This window comes from Columba livia, chromosome 18, assembly GCF_036013475.1.
Source record: "Columba livia isolate bColLiv1 breed racing homer chromosome 18, bColLiv1.pat.W.v2, whole genome shotgun sequence".
NCBI lineage: Eukaryota > Metazoa > Chordata > Aves > Columbiformes > Columbidae > Columba > Columba livia.
The window spans coordinates 4,362,910-4,381,781 of NC_088619.1; the positions used below are offsets into that span (position 1 = coordinate 4,362,910).

The following is an 18,872-nucleotide window of genomic DNA, read 5'->3' on the forward strand; positions in this document are numbered from 1 at the left end:
CAGGGACCTTGAGGTCAAGAACATTTCTGTGACAGTTTGTGCGCATGAATCCGCGTGTGGCACTACTTTGCTGATGGAGCTGGGAAGGAAACACTCATCTTTCTCTGGAGCCAAAAACCACACGCGGTGGTTGGAGAAACAGCCAGTTTGACCTGGAAGGATGAAGCCAGAACTTGAGGGCAGAAATCAGTCGTGCCGGGTCCTTGGGTCTGGAGGTTGTTCCGGGGTGTTCTTCTGGTTTTTAAAGGCCTTCTTCCAGAAAACAACAATCCCAAGTGAAGTGTCCAGGCTGTTTTTCCCTCCCCACGCATTTCCCCGTGTGATCTGCTCTGTGACCCTGCGTGAGCGGGGGTTGGACTGGGGATCTGCAGAGGTCCCTTCAGCCCCACCAGGCTGGGATTCGGTGACCCTGCACTGCGGTTCCCCAGCACCCCCAGGATGTTCCACAGCCCACAGGAACTGCAGCTTTTGCTTTTTGGGCCGGTTTCTGAAAACCCCTGGCTCTTGTGCTGGGCTTCACCTCCCGTCCGGGTACCCCGGGGTGACAGCGGGGCCGCTCCGGTCCCTCCCGCGGGCTCTGCCCGGTCGGAGCAGCAAGGCCGGCGATGGGGAGGGGTTCCCGGGGCGGGCAGCGCCCGTCCCGCGGGGCTGCGGGGACGCTTCTAGGCAGGCTCCGCGCTAAACAGCCCCGTTGCTAGGGCAGGGGGGCATTTCCAGACAGGCGCTGCGGTAGACAGACCCGTTGCTACGGCTGCGGGGCCTTCCAGGCCGGACCCCGCGCGGCGCAGCCCCTGTCGCCATGGGAACGGGCCCTTCCAGTGCGGGCGGCGCGCAGCATGGCGGTGCTGTTGAGCGCGGCGCTGTGCGGCGTCCGGAGCGGACGGGCGTTCGGCACGGCCGGTGAGTCCCGGGCCGGGAGCCCCGGTTCCCCCGGGCGGGCAGCGGGAGCCGCTTGGGGCGTGCGGGGAGAGCGCTCGGGCGGCGGAATTGCTGGCGTGGCCGGCTCGGGGGGGCGGGGGCGGCTCCGGCTCTTCCCGGGCTCTCGCGGCCCCGTCTCTTGCGCTCTGGAGAAAGCGGGAACTCTCTGGAAACGGAGAGATGGACTGAGCAGCAGAGGCAATGCTGCTGTGCGGCGGCATTCTTTATTTCATCAGCGCCGGGCAGCACGGGTAGAGTCTTGAATCTGGGCAGGAACAACCCAGGTTGCAGTATAAGCTGGGGAATGACCTGTTAGAGAGCAGCGTGGGGGAAAGGGACCTGGGGGTCCTGGGGACAGCAGGGTGACCATGAGCCAGCACTGGGCCCTTGTGGCCAGGAAGCCAATGGTACCTGGGGTGGGTTAGAAGGGGGTGGTCAGTAGGTCAGAGAGGTTCTCCTGCCCCTCTGCTCTGCCCTGGGGAGACCACACCTGGAATATTGTGTCCAGTTGTGGCCCCTCAGTTCCAGCAGGACAGGGAACTGCTGGAGAGAGTCCAGCGCAGGGCAACAAAGATGCTGAAGGGAGTGGAGCATCTCCCGTGTGAGGAAAGGCTGAGGGAGCTGGGGCTCTGGAGCTGGACAAGAGGAGGCTGAGGGGTGACTCATTCATGGGGATCGATATGGAAAGGGGCAGTGTCAGGAGGATGGAGCCAGGCTCTTCTCGGTGACAACCAATGATAGGACAAGGGGCAATGGGTACAAACTGGAACACAGGATGTTCCGCTTAAATATGAGAAGAAACTTCTTTGGGTTGAGAGTGGCAGAGCCTGGCCCAGGCTGCCCAGGGGGTTTGTGGAGTCTCCTTCTGTGCAGACATTCCAACCCGCCTGGACACCTTCCTGTGTAACCTCATCTGGGTGTTTCTGCTCCATGGGGGGATTGCACTGGGTGAGCTTTCCAGGTCCCTTCCGATCCCTGACATTCTGGGATTCTGTGGATCGTCCTCCCCTCATTTTGCAGGTGGTCAGAAAGCATTTACTATGTCATTGGTTAATGATGTGTGTGTCTTTTGTAAGTTAATCACAGTACATTAATTGAGCAGCTTCTTTTCACTCTCCATTCCCAGCTGCACTCTGCAAGCGGGCAGCCCCGCTGGGGCCGATGCCCAACGAGGATATTGATGTCAGCAACTTAGAAGCACTGGAAAAATAGCGCAGTTTCAGTCGGTACTTGAGGCTGGCGGAGAAGGAGAGCAGGAAGCCGCACTGGTGGCAGACGGCCCGGCAGCACAGCAGCCCCAAGCCAGGTACTCGGCCAAGGGGCTGCGCCGTGCGGGATTTTGCTGCTGGAGGTCAAGAAGGCTGTTGCTGGGGCTGCATTTTGCCCCAAAGAGCTGATGAGGGGCTTTGGCACAAGGTGGGCCCTTTTCTGATGTAGAAGTTTGCAGCGTGCACATGTTTGGCGGAACCAGATAGCAGTTTTCTGGGAGGAGGGAGGCTGGCCAGGACCTGCCAAGAGACGTGGAGCAGAGTAGAAAAGTGATACCTTGGAGTCATAGAATCGGTTGGTTGGAAAAGACTCTCAAGACCATCGAGTCCAACCGTAACCCACCCCTGGCACTGCCCCATGTCCCTGAGAACCTCATCTCCGTCTGTTCAGCCGCTCCAGGGATGGTGACTCCAGCATTGCCCTGGGCAGCCTGTTCCAACACCCACAGCCCTTTGGGGAAGAAATTGTTCCCCAGATCCAACCCTATCCTCCCCTGGGGCTACTTGAGGCCGTTTCGTCTCGTCCTAAGCCCAGTAGTGTCAGAGGAACCCTTTAGACTACCTGCAGCAAATAATCCAGTTTGTCTGCACAGCAGCCGCAGAGACCAGAGCTGCTCCTCGGCTGGGAAACCGCTGGGTCTGGGGGTGCGATGAGCTGGGGGAGGAGGAGGCGACAGACGCGTGGAGGTGCAGAGGTGGTAGAATCGAGTCTCTGCTGTCTTGGAGTTTGCGTCTCTTTCACAGCCTCTCTAATGCTCTGCAGGCATTTTGTGTTTGGGTGTTTTGGGTATTTGAATTTTTCATGTATGTGATTTTTGTCGCCCCTGTCTGAAGAGCCGAAGACCGACATCAGCTTGCCGCGTGAGAAGTTGCTGCGGGCAAAGGAAATCAAGGCAAGAAAGAAGATCCTGAGGGAGAACCGCCAGAATGCCGAGATGGAAAGAGCAGCGCGGCTCCGGACTGGTCTGTGCCCTGCCACCCCCTCCCTGCCCCGGCTGTGCTGGGTCCCCCGGTGTCACCTCCAGCGTTTCCCTCTCCTCGCAGCGCTGATCCCCCTCGATGAGGTCAGAGCTGAGTGGGAGAAGAGCAGCGGCCCGTTCCACAAGCAGCGAGTGGCCGAGCACTGCGGGGTGTTTCGTGACTTATTCCGAGGGGCCACGTTCACCCCTTGGGTCACCTTGAGGGTGGAGTACAGCCAAGAAGATGAGCACGTCGTGCCGGTCTACTATGGGAACATGGTGACTCCATCAGAGGTGTGTGGGGGAGCTGGGCACAGCTTTGGCCCCACGGGAAGCCTCTGTGGTTTCCTCAGACGCTTCTGATGGGCATTGTCCGCCCCAGGGGATTTTGTTTAGATGGGTATTTCCTCTGTGATGATCAAAACATGTTTCTTGGACGTGATAAAGACAGAGCTTTGCAACAGGATGGTTGTCTGTCAGCAGGCTGATGTTTATTAAGGCTCTGGGGGCTTTCAGGTGGAGCTGGATGACTTGGTGTGGTGGCCCTGCCTGGCCTGTGCTGTGTCCTGGCCGTGCCCGTGACCAGTTTGTGTTCTTTGCTGTGGAAATCATGACCTTAATGGTTCCCTAATGGAACCTGTTGTTTCAGTGACTGACATTCTGTTTGTGTTGCTTATTTAGGCTTCCAGTCCCCCCGCAGTGTCATACGAGGCAGATAAAGGCTCCCTGTGGACTTTGTTGCTCACAAATCCGGGTGAGTAACAGGTTCTTTAAAAAGAACACATTTAAACAGGATTGTTTCCCTCTGCTGTTGGTTCGCTCCTGTTTCTTTTGGCTGCACAGGCAGAGAGGATGCCATAACTTCTGAGCAGGGATGTGTTACATATGCAGGAAAGATTGTAGCCTCCCCAGACCTGTAGCAGTTGAGAGATGAGACAGGACCGGTGTCACAGTGTAATGGAAGCAATTCCCTGACTCCCGGCCTTCGTTTCCCCCCAGACTCCTCTCCCTCAGCAGTCTGCCTGGCAGGTGCCTTAGTTGCCACTGCTCGCTCTGGGAAACCGAGGCACAGTGAAGCAACTGACCAAGAAGTCCCTTTAATCTTGGAATTACATCTGTTGGGTTCTTTGCTCCTCATTTTAAGCTCATTCCTATAAGAATGAGTTACTTTTCTGCTAGGAAAGGATTGCTGGGCGGTCTTGAGCTGCGCCGTTGAAGTGGGTCTGGGGGTTCTCACTTTGGGGGGGGATGCAAACACCAGCCTCAAGTTGTGCCAGGGGAGGTTCAAATTGGATATTAGGAAACATTTCTTCATGGAGAGGGTTGTACAATACTGGAACAGGTTGCCCAGGGCAGTGGTGGAGTCACCATCCCAGGAGGAGTGTAGAGGAGGTTCTTGTGGACATGGGTTAGTGCCAGAGTTGGGTTATGGTTGGACTCGTTGATCTTGAGGATCTCTTCTGACCCAAACGATTCTATGATCCTATCATGAAGTCGCCTTTCTCTGTTGCAGATGGACATTTAAGAGACACGCACTCCGAGTACCTGCACTGGCTGGTGTGAGTACCGCACGGCAGAGCCGCGCTGCTGAGCTTGGGGAAAGCCCCGGCGGAGCGGGCAGAAACTCCTTCAACAGAACTCGGAATAAGGATTTGCTGAGACTGTTCTGTGGGTTCTCTGGTGCTCCGGCCAGTAGCTTCTTCACACCCATGTTCTGGGTCCTGCTAAAGATGCGGGAGTTCAGGTGTTGCTGCTGTTTGGCTTTCAAAATGGCTGAGTGTGATTTTTCTTCCGGTAAAAACAGCCTCTACTGTCTGTTTGCTTGTCAGACAGGGTGTAGGTTATGTCACAATGTAGCCCAGAGTGATGTGCAATCCTGGGGGAATGTGCTGGCCCTAACCGGGGGGAATGAATGGATATATAGTGAAGTAAACTTGTGTGTGTTCAGGACGAACATCCCAGGCAACGACATCCAGTCGGGTAAGGAGATCTGCCATTACCTGCCCCCCTTCCCCGCCATGGGCACTGGCTACCATCGCTTCATCTTCCTGCTCTTCAAGCAAGACCGCCGCGTTGATTTCAGTGAGGATGTTCGGCCCACGCCCTGGTAATTGAGGCTTTTGCTGGGCTGTTCATGCTCTCTTGGCCAGGCTGTTCTTGCATGTTCTGATGACATGGTCATTACTGCTGGAGGAGAGCAAGTTCCTTTTAGTCTGCATGGTTGTTCAGGGCTGCTCTGAGTTTGTGTGTTGCCTGAAGCCACAATCCCAGCCCTGCAAGCACTGTGCTGTCCTGTTGCTTTAAACCAGGCTGTTAAGAAAGTGTTTTTTTTCCTGCCTGGAGCAGAAACGTGCAGAGAGCTGGAGAAGCTGGGAGAAGTTTTGACGTGCCTTCCTTTTCCACCTCTGTTTTATAGCCTCTGGGGTGCTGTGGGGAAGTAGTTGCCTGCTAAAGTGCTGCAAGAAAAGAGAATCACCTCAGCTCTTGTGCTTGTGTCTTGTTTCCAGCCACAGCCTCAAGATGAGAACCTTTAGCACGTTTGACTTCTACAGAAAGCACGAGGATGCCATGACCCCGGCAGGGCTGGCGTTTTTCCAGTGCCAGTGGGACAGCTGCGTTTCCTGGGTCTCCCATCAGCTCCTCAGTGAGAAATGGCCCGTGCGGGGGGCTGGGGGAGCCGTGACGCAGCCCTGGGGGGAGGCACAGGGCCGGTGAACGAGCTGTGCCCGTGGGCTCCTGCTGGTCCCCGCACTGGTCTGGGAGCTGTTACAGCACAGCCTGGGCGCTTATGGAGCCGTCCTGCCCCAAACTAACAGCAGTCTGAGGAAACAACCTCTTAAAAGGCCATTTTGAAGGAGCATTTTCAAATAACACTGAGACCCTTCACCACGGCGTGCTCCACCAGCCCTGGTGGGTGTGGGGGGGCCCTGGGGTTTGGATCTGCACCGTCTCACTATCGCTCTCTGTCACCCCTTTACAGATATGAGAGAGCCCGTGTTTGAATTTGTGCGGCTGCCTGTTTACCATCCTCCCCAGGTGAAGTTCCCACGCCACCAGCCCCTGAGGTACCTGGACAGGTACCGAGACAGCAAGGAGCCCACCTACGGCATTTACTAGGGCTGGGCCTCCCCTCGAGGTGCTCAGCTCTGCGCTGGCTGGAAGGGCTGGGCTTATCCTTCCTTGGAAAAATCATTAAATGAACCCAGATCAAGTATTCAGTGCTCCTTTCATTGAGCCTTTCCCTTCTATACTGCCCCAGGATGTGTTTTTGCAGAGCTGGAAGCTGACCTGCATTTGTTCCTGTTAAAGGCAGCAACTCCTTTGCCATCCCAGCCCTCCAGGAACCGGGTCTTGGAGGAAAACACCCAAACTGCAGCACAACCTGGCAGCAAAAACCACGGGGAAAATCCAGTTTTCCTCAAGCGCCCCAAATCCCTAACCCCAGCAACCTTTCCTGCTGACACTGCTGGGTTTCTGTGCTGTGTTCCCCAGAATAAGGCTCAAGGGAGCTGCTGGGGAAAATGGCAGCCAGAGGGGTTGGTGTCCCAATGCCTGACAACCTTTGCTGTTAAGCAGTTCCCCAGGTCCAACCTCAACCTCCTCTGGTGCAACTTGAGGCCGTTTCCTCTGCTCCTGGCGCTTGTTCCTGGGGAGCAGAGCCCGACCCCCCTGGCTCCAAGCTCCTTTCAGGCAGTTCAGAGATCAGAAGGTCTCCCCTCAGCTCCTGTTCTCCAGCTGAACCCCCAGGTCCCTCATCCGCTCCCATCACACTTGTGCTCCAGCCCCTCACCAGCTCCTTTCTCTTCTCTCAACTCGCTCCAGCACCTCAAGGAATTTCTTGGCATGAGGGGCCCAAAACTGCCCCAAGTATTTGAGGTTTGGCTTCCCCAGTACCCAGTCCATGGGTCAGTCACTGCCCTGGTCCTGCTGTCCATGGGGCTGTGTGGTTCTGCAGGGGCTGGATGGGACAAATCCCCAACATTCGGTGTCAGGATGAGGCTTCCCGGGCTCAGGCCAGGTTGGGGTCACTCCGGGGAGGCTTTGTTGCCAGCAGCAGGCAGACAGGAGTGTGTCGGGGCTGTGATGCCAGGTACTGGGCAGGTCCCTTTGCAAACCCCACAGCGTCTGGTGGGAAAACAGAGATTGGAGAGGGGTTTGGGCCGTACCCAGTTCTTTGGTGTTTGATAAGCATTCGCCACGTCCAATGACCGGACTGAAATTCCTGATCATCTGGAGGATGAGCAGTTCCCATCCACCCTCATGGGGAAGAGGCAACATCCCAGCTGGGGGCACCAGCAGCTCCAGACCGTGGCAGCTCCGCAGAGGCCGTCTCGGGGCTTTTTTCAGTGCACCCTGGAGTTCGTGGTGGTTGTTTTTATTAGGGTGTCCAAAGCCCGTTTTAAGTTGTCTGAGAGCACCCCCTCCTGGGCATGGCAGAAAAGCACCGAGGAGAAAACTGAAGGAAGAGCTGCTGCTGGGTGTTCTGGGCCATCTTGCCTAAATCAGCGTCTTGAAGGTGGCTCTGCATCCTGCCAGGTGCCTGACAGGCGGTACGGAGACACCCAGAAGGAAAGGACACTGCTTTTCCCTGCTGGGAAACAAAAGGGAAAGGGAAAGGGAAAGGGAAAGGGAAAGGGAAAAGGAAAGGGAAAGGGAAAGAAAAGGTCGGGTGGGGCTGCTGCGGGTGGGGCAAGGGCTGCTGTGAGCCCGAGGACCAGGACGCGGTGGCCGTGGCCACCAGGCCATGTCCACCTTCCACCCTGCTCACAGCCCTGCACAGCTTCCCAATGCCTTTCTGGAGGTTTCTGACGGGGTGGGGAGGCAGGGGGTGCTCGGCTGGCCGGGGGGCAGCTCTGGAGTCTCCCAGACGCCTCACCCTGGCACCGAAGCTGCTGCTGCCCATCCAGGCCCCCTGCAGTGAATCAACCCCATGACTTGTCTGATTGTATTTTGAATCTTGGCATGGCCTGCAGTGACCTGCGACGAAAAATGAGGTGTCACCAGCTACAATGTAGCTCTCAAAAGACATCCTTCTGCTTGATGAACCGCAGGGAAAGGCATCCTAAACCAGGCACCTTGACCTTGTTTTCAGCCCAGGTTCCCAGTGCTGGTGCACACGGGAGCCAGTCACTGCACATCTGCCACCAAGGGGAATCGCCTCCGAGGCCAACTGTGCCATGGGGAAAGGAAAGGGTTAAACATCAGAAGAGTTTGATTTAGTACACAACACGGATAAAGGCATTCTCTCTGCCATTAAAACTGAGGGTATTTAATTCAGTAAAGTGAGATTTCATTCCCCATGACTTGGCTGGTTGTATTTTGAATCTGGGCACGGGCTGCAGTGACCTGCAACGAAATACGAGGTGTCACCAGCTACAATGTAGGTGTTAAAGTGGGAAAGGCAGGAGGGAGCCTCAGCATCTCCCATCCCGTGGATAACTTCATCACAAAGGACCAGGGCGGCGCCCGCTGGCTCCTGGGGCGGCTGTTGCCGGGCAACAGAGACACTATATTGTCCCCTGTCACCTGTGCCCCTCGCCCATTTGGTCACTGGCCGTGGTGGGATCACTTGCCGTGGTGGGATCACTGTGGTGGTGGACTCATTTTGGCAGTTGGACCACTTTTGGTGGTGGGATCACATTTGGTGGTTGCATCACTTTTGGTGTTGGGATCACATTTGGTGGTTGCATCACTTTTGGTGTTGGGATCACTTTTGGTGGTTGAACCGCTTTTCGTGGTTTGATCACTTTCGGCACTTGGATCGCTTTGGTGACTGGATCGCTTTCATCACTCGGATTGCTTTTGGAACTTGGATCTGTTTTGGTGACTGATCGCTTTCTGTGGCAAGAAGGAGCAGGAGAAAGGCTGCTGGCTGTCCATCCCTCCAAGATCACCTCCGGACAGAAAAGCTCCTGTCTCCCTACTTCGGGTTCAGTGTTTTCACGCAGAACAGCAGCGATGGCCACACGCAGTCTGTTGGAAATGCTGGACGCTGCCATCGGGACACCCCAAGTTGGGGTTGTGGATTTCGTGGCGCTCCACAAGCTGCTGAAAGCCATGATCATCGGGCAGCAGGGTCAGCAGGAGGTGCAGTGCGGCCTGGCAGAGGACATGCGGGCCATGCAGAAGGCGCACTCTGGCATGGCAGAGGACATGCGGGAGATGAAGGAGGCGATGCAGGAGGCGCATTCTGGAATGGCACAGGACATCCAGGAGATGAAGGAGGCGCATGTCGGCCTGGCAGAGGACATGCATGCCCTGCAGGAGGCGCATTCCGGCCTGGCCGAGGACATCCAGGAGATCCAGGAGACACTTGGCCTGGTGAGCATCGCCTGGTGCCCCGGGAGGGAGCTGGGCCCTCGTCCCTCCCAGCTCCTGCTGCCCTGTCACACTGTGCCCGTGCCCCACGGCCATCGGTGTCACCAGCGTGAAGGGCAGCAGGAGGGAAGAGTGGGAAGGGTGTCCCAGGAGTTGCTAAGGCACTTTTGAACTAGAGAGCCCTCAAAACAGATCCATGGGAGGGGAAGGAGGGGAGATAAAGCTCTGCCCGTGCAATTCAGCCGCGGCCCCCAGGCACAGCCCTGCCCAGCGTCCCTCTGTCTCCTGCCCCAGTTCATTTGGGGATACTCTTTAAATCCCGCTCCCACATCTGAACGGGTGTCCCTCTCCTCACCCAGCTCCAGGGGAAGCCCCAGGACCCTGCTGGGCTGTGCAGGGACAGGAGGCGGCTGCGTCCCCCGCTCCCTCGGGGACACCAGCCCTCCTGCCTTGGGGCACAGCCTGTGGGGTGGGGTGCTGGGCAGTGATGCTGGGGGTCCCATCCCTGGGGGTCCCATCCCCCCAGCTCCATGGCCGGGCTGACTCCATGATCCCTTTGCATTTGGGCTCTCATGTTCAACACGAGTTTGGTCCCGTGAGATGATGATTTGGGGACAGGGACTGGGGACATGGCGGGGGGTTCTGGGGTCTGTCCTCACAGCTGCCCAGCTGCCAGTAAACCTGCTGCCCTTTGCATCTTCTTCCCAGGAGGGCGGTGGGGGCCAGTCTGCCCCCTCCGAGCCCACCCAGGTGGCCATGGACAGCCAGGCCAGGAAGAGCTCAGCACTGGGGCCGAAGGGACGTGGAACACAGCCTGGGATGGAGACCGGCAGGGGGACTGCAGGGTCTGGCTCCCTGGGGATGCAAGCAGGGACACAGGGGGAACCAGCGACCCCTGTGAAGTTGTCAGGCGCTCCCTCTGATCACACGAGGTCTATGGGTGCCGGCGCCACCACCCCGGGGATGCAGCCAGGATCACGGGGCACCCAGGCCACCACCCACCTGGGGACACAGCCAGGGGCCCCTGACACCCAGGCCAGCACCTCAGGGATGCAGCCAGGATGCCCTGGGACCCACACCACCACCCCTGGGGTGCAGCCTGCGTCCTCCAGATCCCAAGCCACCATCCCAGGCGACGCCCAAGAGCCGGCCAAGCCCTGGGGCTCCACCAGCACCTCCAGCTACGAGTCGGAGATGCGGGAGGTTCTCTCACAGGTTGGGCAGCTCGGCAACGTCTACGCTGGTCTGAAGGAGGAGGTGGAACAGCTTAAATCTACAAAAGCAGAACGTGCGGATCTTGAGAACGTGCGCCAGCTTTTCCCAAAGGGAGGTGAGAGCACGGGGGTGCTGGCGGGGGTTTTTTGGTGTGGGGACACCCTGGGTCAGGGGCTCGTCATGCTCAGAGACCCCCTCACCAACAGCACATCCCCTTGCACCATGTCCCTCTAGGTCGGCAGAGCATCACCAGCATCCTGGCCGACCTCAAGTGCCAGATGTCCTTCCTACAAGACATGGCCAGGGCCCTCCACGGGGAGGAGGAGAAGGTGAGCCGGCAGCAGTCCCCGAGGGGCTGCGGGGATGCCAGTTTGGGCAGGGAGGGGGCACCCAAAGGGTCCCTGTGCAGGAATGACACAGGGGGCTGTGCCCTCACCGCCCCCACTGCCGTTCCCAGATCAGCAAGGTGGAGGATGCTCCCAGAAAGACGAGGGGGGCTGGAGCCGGCAGAAAAGCAGACGGCAGCGGCCAGATGACCCGACAGCCACGGTAAAAGGATGGGAGAGGGTTTCCTACCCCGCAGGGCTGCAAGGGAGCCTGGGGTCTGGGAGCATCCCAGTTTGGGGGCCGAGGGGCACCCCCACGAAGGCTAAGCCTGCCCCTGCCCCCGTCTCGCTGGCCAGGCCCAAGGGACAGAAGGTCAAGGCAGAGCGCAAGGAGCTGGGGAAGCAGCAGGAGCCGACCCAGGCCGAGCTGGAGCAGTTTGCGGCTGAGTACGTGAATAACTTGGTGATGGAGACAGCGCAGCAGCTGCAGGCAGAGGTGAGGCCCGGGGGCAGCGCTCCCAGCCCCCGCTGGCTAGGGAGGGTCCTGGCGGGGTCCCGGCCACGTCCCCTGGCTGGATGGGGCCATGGAGCCTCCACGGCACCTGGGCTTGTGGGCGGCATCCAGCCCGGCTCAGAGCTGATTCCTCCTCCCCTGCCAGCAGCCGGACGAGCTGAGGGCGACGGTGCAGAGCGGGGGACACGAGCACGCAGGGTGCCACTTCTGCAGCCCGGACACCAGGGTGCTGCTGGGGAAGCTCCTCCAGCGCTGCGAGAAGCTCGAGGAGCAGGTGGAGTCCCTGGCCCAGAAGGCGGGCGGCAAGGTGGACAATTATCCAAAGTGGAGGAGACAGGTAAGGAGATGCGGTGTAGGGGGCTTGAGCTGCCAGGACCCCCCAGGCATTTCTGCTTGGCTGTAACGTAGGGGAGCCCCTCGCTGCCCCCCTAGTTGGCTTGTCGGAGTCAGAAGAACGGAAGGGAATTAAAGCCTTGGAGCAAATGTCCTGCTTGCACTGAGAGCCCGTGGCCACCAGCCAAAATACCCTGGGTCTGTCCCTGCGGGGCAGCCACCCCTTTGCTCAGCACCGCCTTGTCCTCTTAGTCCCTGCAGCAGGATGAGCAGATCAAGTGCCTCCAGGCCAGCATCATGCAGCTCCAAAAGGACTATGAGAAGTTCAGCTCGGCCCTTGCAAACCTCCAGCAGGATCGTCAGCAGGAGCAGAATGACATCAAGGTGGGTGGCTGAAAGCCCCAAGCAGAGCCCAGGCTGGGACCCCAAGGGGTCTGTCCCCCTGCCACCCTGCTCGCAGCCCTGCACAGCTTCCCAGTGCCTTTCCTGGAGGCTTCTGATGGGGTGGGGAGGCAGGGGGTGCTCGGCTGGCCGGGGGGCAGCTCACGGGCTGCTGTCTGCCTTGGAAGGCTCTGTCCCAGGCCCTGGAGAGATTCAAGAAGCAGAAAGCAGACAAGGAGGAGCTGCTGGTGCTGGGAATCGATGAGGTACGGGCTCGAGGGGCCCTGGTGTTTTGGGCCAAGGGTGTTTTGGGCAGAGTGACAAACACCCCTTGTCCCTTGGGTGCTGGCTGGCAGAACCAGCCAGGTAGGGGGAGGATTTCCAGCCCGGCTGCAGGTCCCAAGCCAGGTCCCTCTGTCACTGCAAGTCCCTTCGGCTGGCGGGACCAACCCCACAGGGGTGATGGGGTGAACAGGGCCAAGTCTCCCACTCCTGTTGTCACTCCATCCTGTCTGCAACCACTCTCCTGTCTTTCCCCATTGCTAGAAAGCAGACAAAGACAAAGTCAGTCGCAGCCAGTTTGAGGCGTGCGTGGAGCAGCTGAACAAGGTGATGGAGGAGGTGACGGGCCAGGAGAAGTTCTTGCACCGGTTCCAGCAAGAGCTCCAGAGGCAGATGGACTGCAAGGTGAGGGCTCGTCCCCTCCACGCAGCACTGGCACCCTGGGGGCCTGGCAGCCTAAGGCAGGATCCTTGCGAGGGTCCCCCCTCCCGGCTGTGCCCCCGGGGACCGCCATGTCCCATCCTGGGGTAGATGGCTGAGGGTGTCACCCGTCCACAGCTGGACCGCCGGGAGCTGGGGGCGTTCCAGCAGCAGCAGGAGGAGCGGTGGAAGAGCCTCAGCGGGCAGCTCCAGGAGAAGGCGCTGAAGCCAGAGCGTGACAATGCCGCTGGGATTAGGAAGTGAGTGCGATGGGGACAGTGGTGGCTTTGGCAGTGCTGGCCCTGTTCCTGCTGGCTGTCCCGGCTCGTGCCGGTGTGGTACCTGGCGTGGACGCCATGTGGGCAGCGCCCCTGGGGATGCTGAGCAAGTGGCTGTGCCTTGTGCTCCTGCCAGCTGCAGCTTCGCAGCGATAGAGGCGGCACAATGAGGGGGCACGTGTGGGAGGAGCCCTCCTGAACCAGTCTTGGGGGGTGGGTGCAGAGGCTTTTTGTGGCTGGTGTGCAGGTGGGGCTGTGCCCCCCAGGAGCTCCCCAGCCCTTTTCTCCCCCCTCCAGGCAGCTGCTGCCTGGTTTCCATTGCCTGTCCTGTGACCGGCCCCTCAACATGCTGGCGCCTGGACCGTGAGTAACCGCCCCCTGAACAGGGAGCACCCCCCGACCCCTCCCTGGCGTCGAGTGACACATGGGGTGCCACCTGCCGGGCACTGAGCACCCCCATGTCCTGTCCCACAGGGAGCGGACGGGCGAGTGCAGATACCCCACTGTTCCGCGGAGCTGTGGGGGCCCACACACTGTCAGGCCCCCGCGCTTCCAGCCCCAACCGCCCAGCACCCCACGGCCATCCCAACCCAGTGCCCGCCGCCCCAACAAGGTAGGGATGGCAGAGGTGGGGAGGGGGATGCTGAGCCTGCGGGGGTGATCTGTGCCTCAGTTTCCCCGGGGTGAGCTGGCTGGGGGAGGGTTGCTGGGGGACGTGGAATGGGGCCCCGTGTTTGGGTCACACGCTCTCCCCTTCCCAGAAGGACGCGATGCATCTGTCGGGCCAGGACGGCACTGATGGGAACCAACCGAACAAGCAGCCATCTGTAACGGAGAGCTCTGGGCTGCCCTCAAGGCAAAGGGGGACGCCAGACACCACAACCTCGAGCAGCCAGCCAAGTATGGCCCTGTCAGGGCACCGGGGGGCAGAGGACACCCCGCTGTCTGGGGGGACGGGTCTGTGCCCACAGCTGGGCAGGGTTGGACGGGGGTCTGGGGTCTGGGCTGGGCTGTGGGGGCAGCACTGGCTGCTGGGGCAGCCAGTCCTCATGATGGAGATGGAGGGAGCTGGGGCGACATGTGGGGTGGTGCTGGGCAGTGTGGGACAACAGCCTGTGTGCTTCAGGGTGGGGGCAGGACCCTGTTGGTGGGTGTCTGTGGCTGACCCTGCCCCTCGCCCCCAGGCACCGCCTCCCCGCTGCTGTTAGCCGTGCTGAAGTGCCAACCAGCCTCATCTCCCGGACGCCTCACCCTGCCACCGAAGCTGCTGCCACACCGCATTAAATCAGCGCCCTGACAGCCGGGCAGGACGGGGGTCCCGGCCCCGGTCCCACCGCCCCGGGCGCTGAGCAGGCAGCAGCTGCAATAAATGGCGATGGGCAACCAAGCGCCGCTGTGGTCTGAGTGGGGGTCCCTGGGGCAGGATGGCAGAAAGCCCCGCTGTGTTTGCTTTTTCAGGACAAAACTGAATGCTAAAAAGGCTCTTTGGGGGTGCCCAGAGGTGGATCCAGTGGTATCCAGGGTCCCCCCAGAGGGATCACGGGTAGCAAACCAGTGGGCACCAGGGCAGAGCCGGCAAAGGCCCATCCCGCACCCCGGGTGGGGCTGAGGTGCCCATGGGCTTCAGAAGCACCCCCTGGCACTAACTGGGGGGACGGGGTGAGGGGGGAACCAGGGGGCTGTGCAAGAAGCCGGGCTGCCTGTTGGTAACCGGAGGAGCAGCAGCAGGTGCCGAGCTGCAAGGCCGGGCAAGGCCGAGCTGTCACAGGAGCTCAGGATGACAACAGGTTGACCATGAGCCAGCAACGTCTCCTGTGGCCAAGAAGGTCGATGGTACCTGGGGTGCGTGAGGATGAGGAGGAGTGTGGCCAGCAGGTTGAGGGAGGTGAATCCTCCCCTTCTGCTGTGCACTCGTGAGGCTCCATCTGAGTTGTGTGTCCAGTTCTGGCACCCCACTTTAAGAAGGACAAGGAATTACTGGGGAGAGTCCAGCGGTGGGCTACAAGGATGCTGAAAGAAGCATCTTTCTGATGAGGAAAGGCTGAGAGAGCTGGGGCTGTTGAGCTGGAGAAGAGAAGCTGAGAGGGATCAGTATCTCAGGGTGGGTGTCAGAGGATGGACCAGACTCTGTTCAGTGGTGCCCAATGCCAGGGTGAGGGGCAACGGGCACAGACTGAAACACAGGAGGCTCCATCTGAACAGGAGCAGAAACTTGTTTGCTGGGAGGTGCCAGAGCCTGGCCCAGGCTGCCCAGAGCGGGTGTGGAGTCTCCTTCTCTGAGACATTCAAAGCCCCTGGACCCAGCTGTGTGATCTGCTCTGTGACCCTGCGTGAGCAGGGGTTGGACCGGGGGCAGCGGAGCCGCCGGGGCTGGAGCGTCCGGCCCGATCCCGGGCCCACCAGGGACTCCATTTCCCAGCAACAGCGAGAGAAGAAGGGAAGGGAAGGGAAGGGAAGGGAAGGGAAGGGAAGGGAAGGGAAGGGAAGGGAAGGGAAGGGAAGGGAAGGGAAGGGAAGGGAAGGGAAGGGAAGGGAAGGGAAGGGAAGGGAAGGGAAGGGAAGGGAAGGGAAGGGAAGGGAAGGGAAGGGAAGGGAAGGGAAGGGAAGGGAAGGGAAGAAGGATGAGCTGGAGCAGTGGTTGGTGCCACGGCGGCTGCTCCGTCCTGCAGCATCGCGGGAGGTGCTGTTCATCTCAGCGATTTGTGCATTTGGAGACTTCGGTTGAAGCCTTGAGCTACTGGAGAGTGTGCAGAGAAGAGCAAGAGAGCTGGTGAGGGGCTGGAGCACAAGTGTGATGGAGCGGCTGAGGGACCTGGGGGGTTCAGCTGGAGAACAGGAGCTGAGGGGAGACCTTCTGATCTCTGAACTGCCTGAAAGGAGCTTGGAGCCAGGGGGGGTCGGTCTCTGCTCCCCAGGAACAAGCACCAGGACCAGAGGAAACAGCCTCAAGTTGCGCCAAGGGAGGCTGAGGTTGGATCTGGGGAACAATTTCTTCCCCAAAGGGCTGTGGGGCATTGGAACAGGCTGCCCAGGGCAGTGCTGGAGTCACCATCCCTGGAGGGGTTTGACACGGGGTAGTGGTGGACTTGGTAGTGTGAGGTTTATGGTTGGACTCAATGATCTCGAGGGTCTTTTCCAACCAGAATACTTCTATGATTCCGGGTGTGTTTAAGGCTGAGCTGGAGCCTGGTTTTTGGGGGGCTTGGAGAGGGCAAAAAGCCAGGAGAGGGGAGTGGGTGGCTGGTGGGAGACGGGCTTCCAGGTACCGAGGATGGAGCAGAGCTCGGCAGCACCCGCTGCTGCAGCCCGGCCTTCCTGGGTGCGCTTCGGCTCCAGCGTCGTAGGAAGAGCCCTCAGCCAAAGCAATGGCCATGGGTGTTCCTGACGCTTCTCCCAGAGGCAGCAGCAGGATCTCGGCACAGGACTCAGGGCTCAGAGCGTTTCAAGTACCAAAATCCCCCCAGTCTCAGCCCCCGTGCGCTGCAGCCGCGGCCCCAGCACCAACCTCCCAAGGGAGAAGCAGTGCTGAGGCATCCGCAGCGCTCGCCCTGTGCCCGTCCTCATCCTCTTGCTTTCCAGGACAAGGACGACTGGGACTGGGATTTCCTGGGGACATCGAAACCCAGGTGGGTGAGGAGGGGGCAGCCAGGCGGGCTGGGGGTTGTGGGGCGAGGAGGCCCAGAAGGGGCTGAAGCTCCCGGGGGCACAGGCCATGGAACGATGGGGCTGTTGCTGCTAAAGTGCTGCAAGAAAAGAGAATCACCTCAGCTCTTTTGCTTGCGTCTTGTTTCCAGCCACAGGCTCAAGCTGCGAACCTTGAGCTCGTTTGACTTGTACAGAAAGCACGAGGATGCCATGACCCCGGCAGGGCTGGCGTTTCAACAGCGCCAGTGGGACAGCTGCGTTTCCTGGGTCTTCCATCAGCTCCTCAGTGAGAAATGGCCCGTGCGGGGGGGCTGGGGGAGCCGTGACGCAGCCCTGGGGGGAGGCACAGGGCCGGTGAACGAGCTGTGCCCGTGGGCTCCTGCTGGTCCCCGCACTGGTCTGGGAGCTGTTACAGCACAGCCTGGGCGCTTATGGAGCCGTCCTGCCCCAAACTAACAGCAGTCTGAGGAAACAACCTCTTAAAAGGCCATTTTGAAGGAGCATTTTCAAATAACACTGAGACCCTTCACCACGGCGTGCTCCACCAGCCCCGGTGGGTGTGGGGGGGCCCTGGGGTTTGGATCTGCACCGTCTCACTATCGCTCTCTGTCACCCCTTTACAGATATGAGAGAGCCCGTGTTTGAATTTGTGCGGCCGCCTGTTTACCATCCTCCCCAGGTGAAGTTCCCACGCCACCAGCCCCTGAGGTACCTGGACAGGTACCGAGACAGCAAGGAGCCCACCTACGGCATTTACTAGGGCTGGGCCTCCCCTCGAGGTGCTCAGCTCTGCGCTGGCTGGAAGGGCTGGGCTTATCCTTCCTTGGAAAAATCATTAAATGAACCCAGATCAAGTATTCAGTGCTCCTTTCATTGAGCCTTTCCCTTCTATACTGCCCCAGGATGCGTTTTTGCAGAGCTAGAAGCTGACCTGCATTTGTTCCTGTTAAAGGCAGCAACTCCTTTGCCGTCCCAGCCCTCCAGGAACCGGGTCTTGGAGGAAAACACCCAAACTGCAGCACAACCTGGCAGCAAAAACCACGGGGAAAATCCAGTTTTCCTCAAGGGCCCCAAATCCCTAACCCCAGCAACCTTTCCTGCTGACACTGCTGGGTTTCTGTGCTGTGTTCCCCAGAATAAGGCTCAAGGGAGCTGCTGGGGAAAATGGCAGCCAGAGGGGTTGGTGTCCCAATGCCTGACAACCTTTGCTGTTAAGCAGTTCCCCAGATCCAACCTCAACCTCCTCTGGTGCAACTTGAGGCCGTTTCCTCTGCTCCTGGCGCTTGTTCCTGGGGAGCAGAGCCCGACCCCCCCTGGCTCCAAGCTCCTTTCAGGCAGTTCAGAGATCAGAAGGTCTCCCCTCAGCTCCTGTTCTCCAGCTGAACCCCCAGGTCCCTCAGCCGCTCCCATCACACTTGTGCTCCAGCCCCTCACCAGCTCCGTTCCCTTCTCTCAACTCGCTCCAGCACCTCAAGGAATTTCTTGGCATGAGGGGCCCAAAACTGCCCCAAGTATTTGAGGTTTGGCTTCCCCAGTACCCAGTCCATGGGTCGGTCACTGCCCTGGTCCTGCTGTCCATGGGGCTGTGTGGTTCTGCAGGGGCTGGATGGGACAAATCCCCAACATTCGGTGTCAGGATGAGGCTTCCCGGGCTCAGGCCAGGTTGGGGTCACTCCGGGGAGGGTTTGTTGCCAGCAGCAGGCAGACAGGAGTGTGTCGGGGCTGTGATGCCAGGTACTGGGCAGGTCCCTTTGCAAACCCCACAGCGTCTGGTGGGAAAACAGAGATTGGAGAGGGGTTTGGGCCGTACCCAGTTCTTTGGTGTTTGATAAGCATTCGCCATGTCCAATGACCGGACTGAAATTCCTGATCATCTGGAGGATGAGCAGTTCCCGTCCACCCTCATGGGGAAGAGGCAACATCCCAGCTGGGGGGCACCAGCAGCTCCAGACCGTGGCAGCTCCGCAGAGGCCGTCTCGGGGCTTTTTTCAGTGCACCCTGGAGTTCGTGGTGGT

General features: G+C 59.5%; 2 protein-coding genes across 6 annotated transcripts; both read left to right on the top strand.

Annotated features, from left to right (window-relative positions):
* Nucleotides 1–745: 745 nt before the first annotated feature.
* LOC135575749 (large ribosomal subunit protein mL38-like) lies at nt 746–17,714 on the top strand. 4 transcript variants are annotated; one of them, XM_065034582.1, is made up of 9 exons: nt 746–900; nt 2,045–2,334; nt 3,021–3,149; nt 3,231–3,439; nt 3,827–3,899; nt 4,659–4,704; nt 5,094–5,252; nt 5,653–5,789; nt 6,126–6,359. In XM_065034582.1, exons 3-9 carry the CDS (start codon nt 3,122–3,124, stop codon nt 6,260–6,262), a joined length of 789 nt encoding a protein of 262 aa, XP_064890654.1. In that variant the 5' UTR covers nt 746–900; nt 2,045–2,334; nt 3,021–3,121; the 3' UTR covers nt 6,263–6,359. The 4 variants fall into 4 exon arrangements, with proteins under 4 accessions (XP_064890654.1, XP_064890652.1, XP_064890651.1 ...); XM_065034580.1 differs by having other exon boundaries at nt 2,045–2,224; XM_065034579.1 differs by lacking the exons at nt 2,045–2,334; nt 5,653–5,789; nt 6,126–6,359 and adding exons at nt 17,007–17,143; nt 17,481–17,714 and having other exon boundaries at nt 757–900.
* LOC135575751 (glutamine-rich protein 2-like) lies at nt 11,334–14,599 on the top strand. Of its 2 annotated transcripts, XM_065034584.1 has the most exons (8): nt 11,334–11,855; nt 12,104–12,235; nt 12,779–12,919; nt 13,073–13,194; nt 13,510–13,575; nt 13,687–13,825; nt 13,974–14,112; nt 14,397–14,599. In XM_065034584.1, exons 2-8 carry the CDS (start codon nt 12,149–12,151, stop codon nt 14,507–14,509), a joined length of 807 nt encoding a protein of 268 aa, XP_064890656.1. In that variant the 5' UTR covers nt 11,334–11,855; nt 12,104–12,148; the 3' UTR covers nt 14,510–14,599. The 2 variants fall into 2 exon arrangements, with proteins under 2 accessions (XP_064890656.1, XP_064890657.1); XM_065034585.1 differs by having other exon boundaries at nt 11,334–12,498.
* Nucleotides 17,715–18,872: the final 1,158 nt, after the last annotated feature.

Bases quoted from the DNA above. Each gene is read 5' to 3' on its own strand.
- LOC135575749 (XM_065034579.1), top strand. From the start codon at position 837: ATGGCGGTGCTGTTGAGCGCGGCGCTGTGCGGCGTCCGGAGCGGACGG. The intron at 901-3,020 runs GTGAGTCCCGGG...CCCTGTCTGAAG, and splicing joins ACGGGCGTTCGGCACGGCCG to AGCCGAAGACCGACATCAGC. The intron at 17,144-17,480 runs GTGAGAAATGGC...ACCCCTTTACAG, and splicing joins GGTCTTCCATCAGCTCCTCA to ATATGAGAGAGCCCGTGTTT.
- LOC135575751 (XM_065034584.1), top strand. From the start codon at position 12,149: ATGCAGCTCCAAAAGGACTATGAGAAGTTCAGCTCGGCCCTTGCAAAC. The intron at 12,236-12,778 runs GTGGGTGGCTGA...CCCCATTGCTAG, and splicing joins AGGAGCAGAATGACATCAAG to AAAGCAGACAAAGACAAAGT. The intron at 12,920-13,072 runs GTGAGGGCTCGT...ACCCGTCCACAG, and splicing joins AGAGGCAGATGGACTGCAAG to CTGGACCGCCGGGAGCTGGG.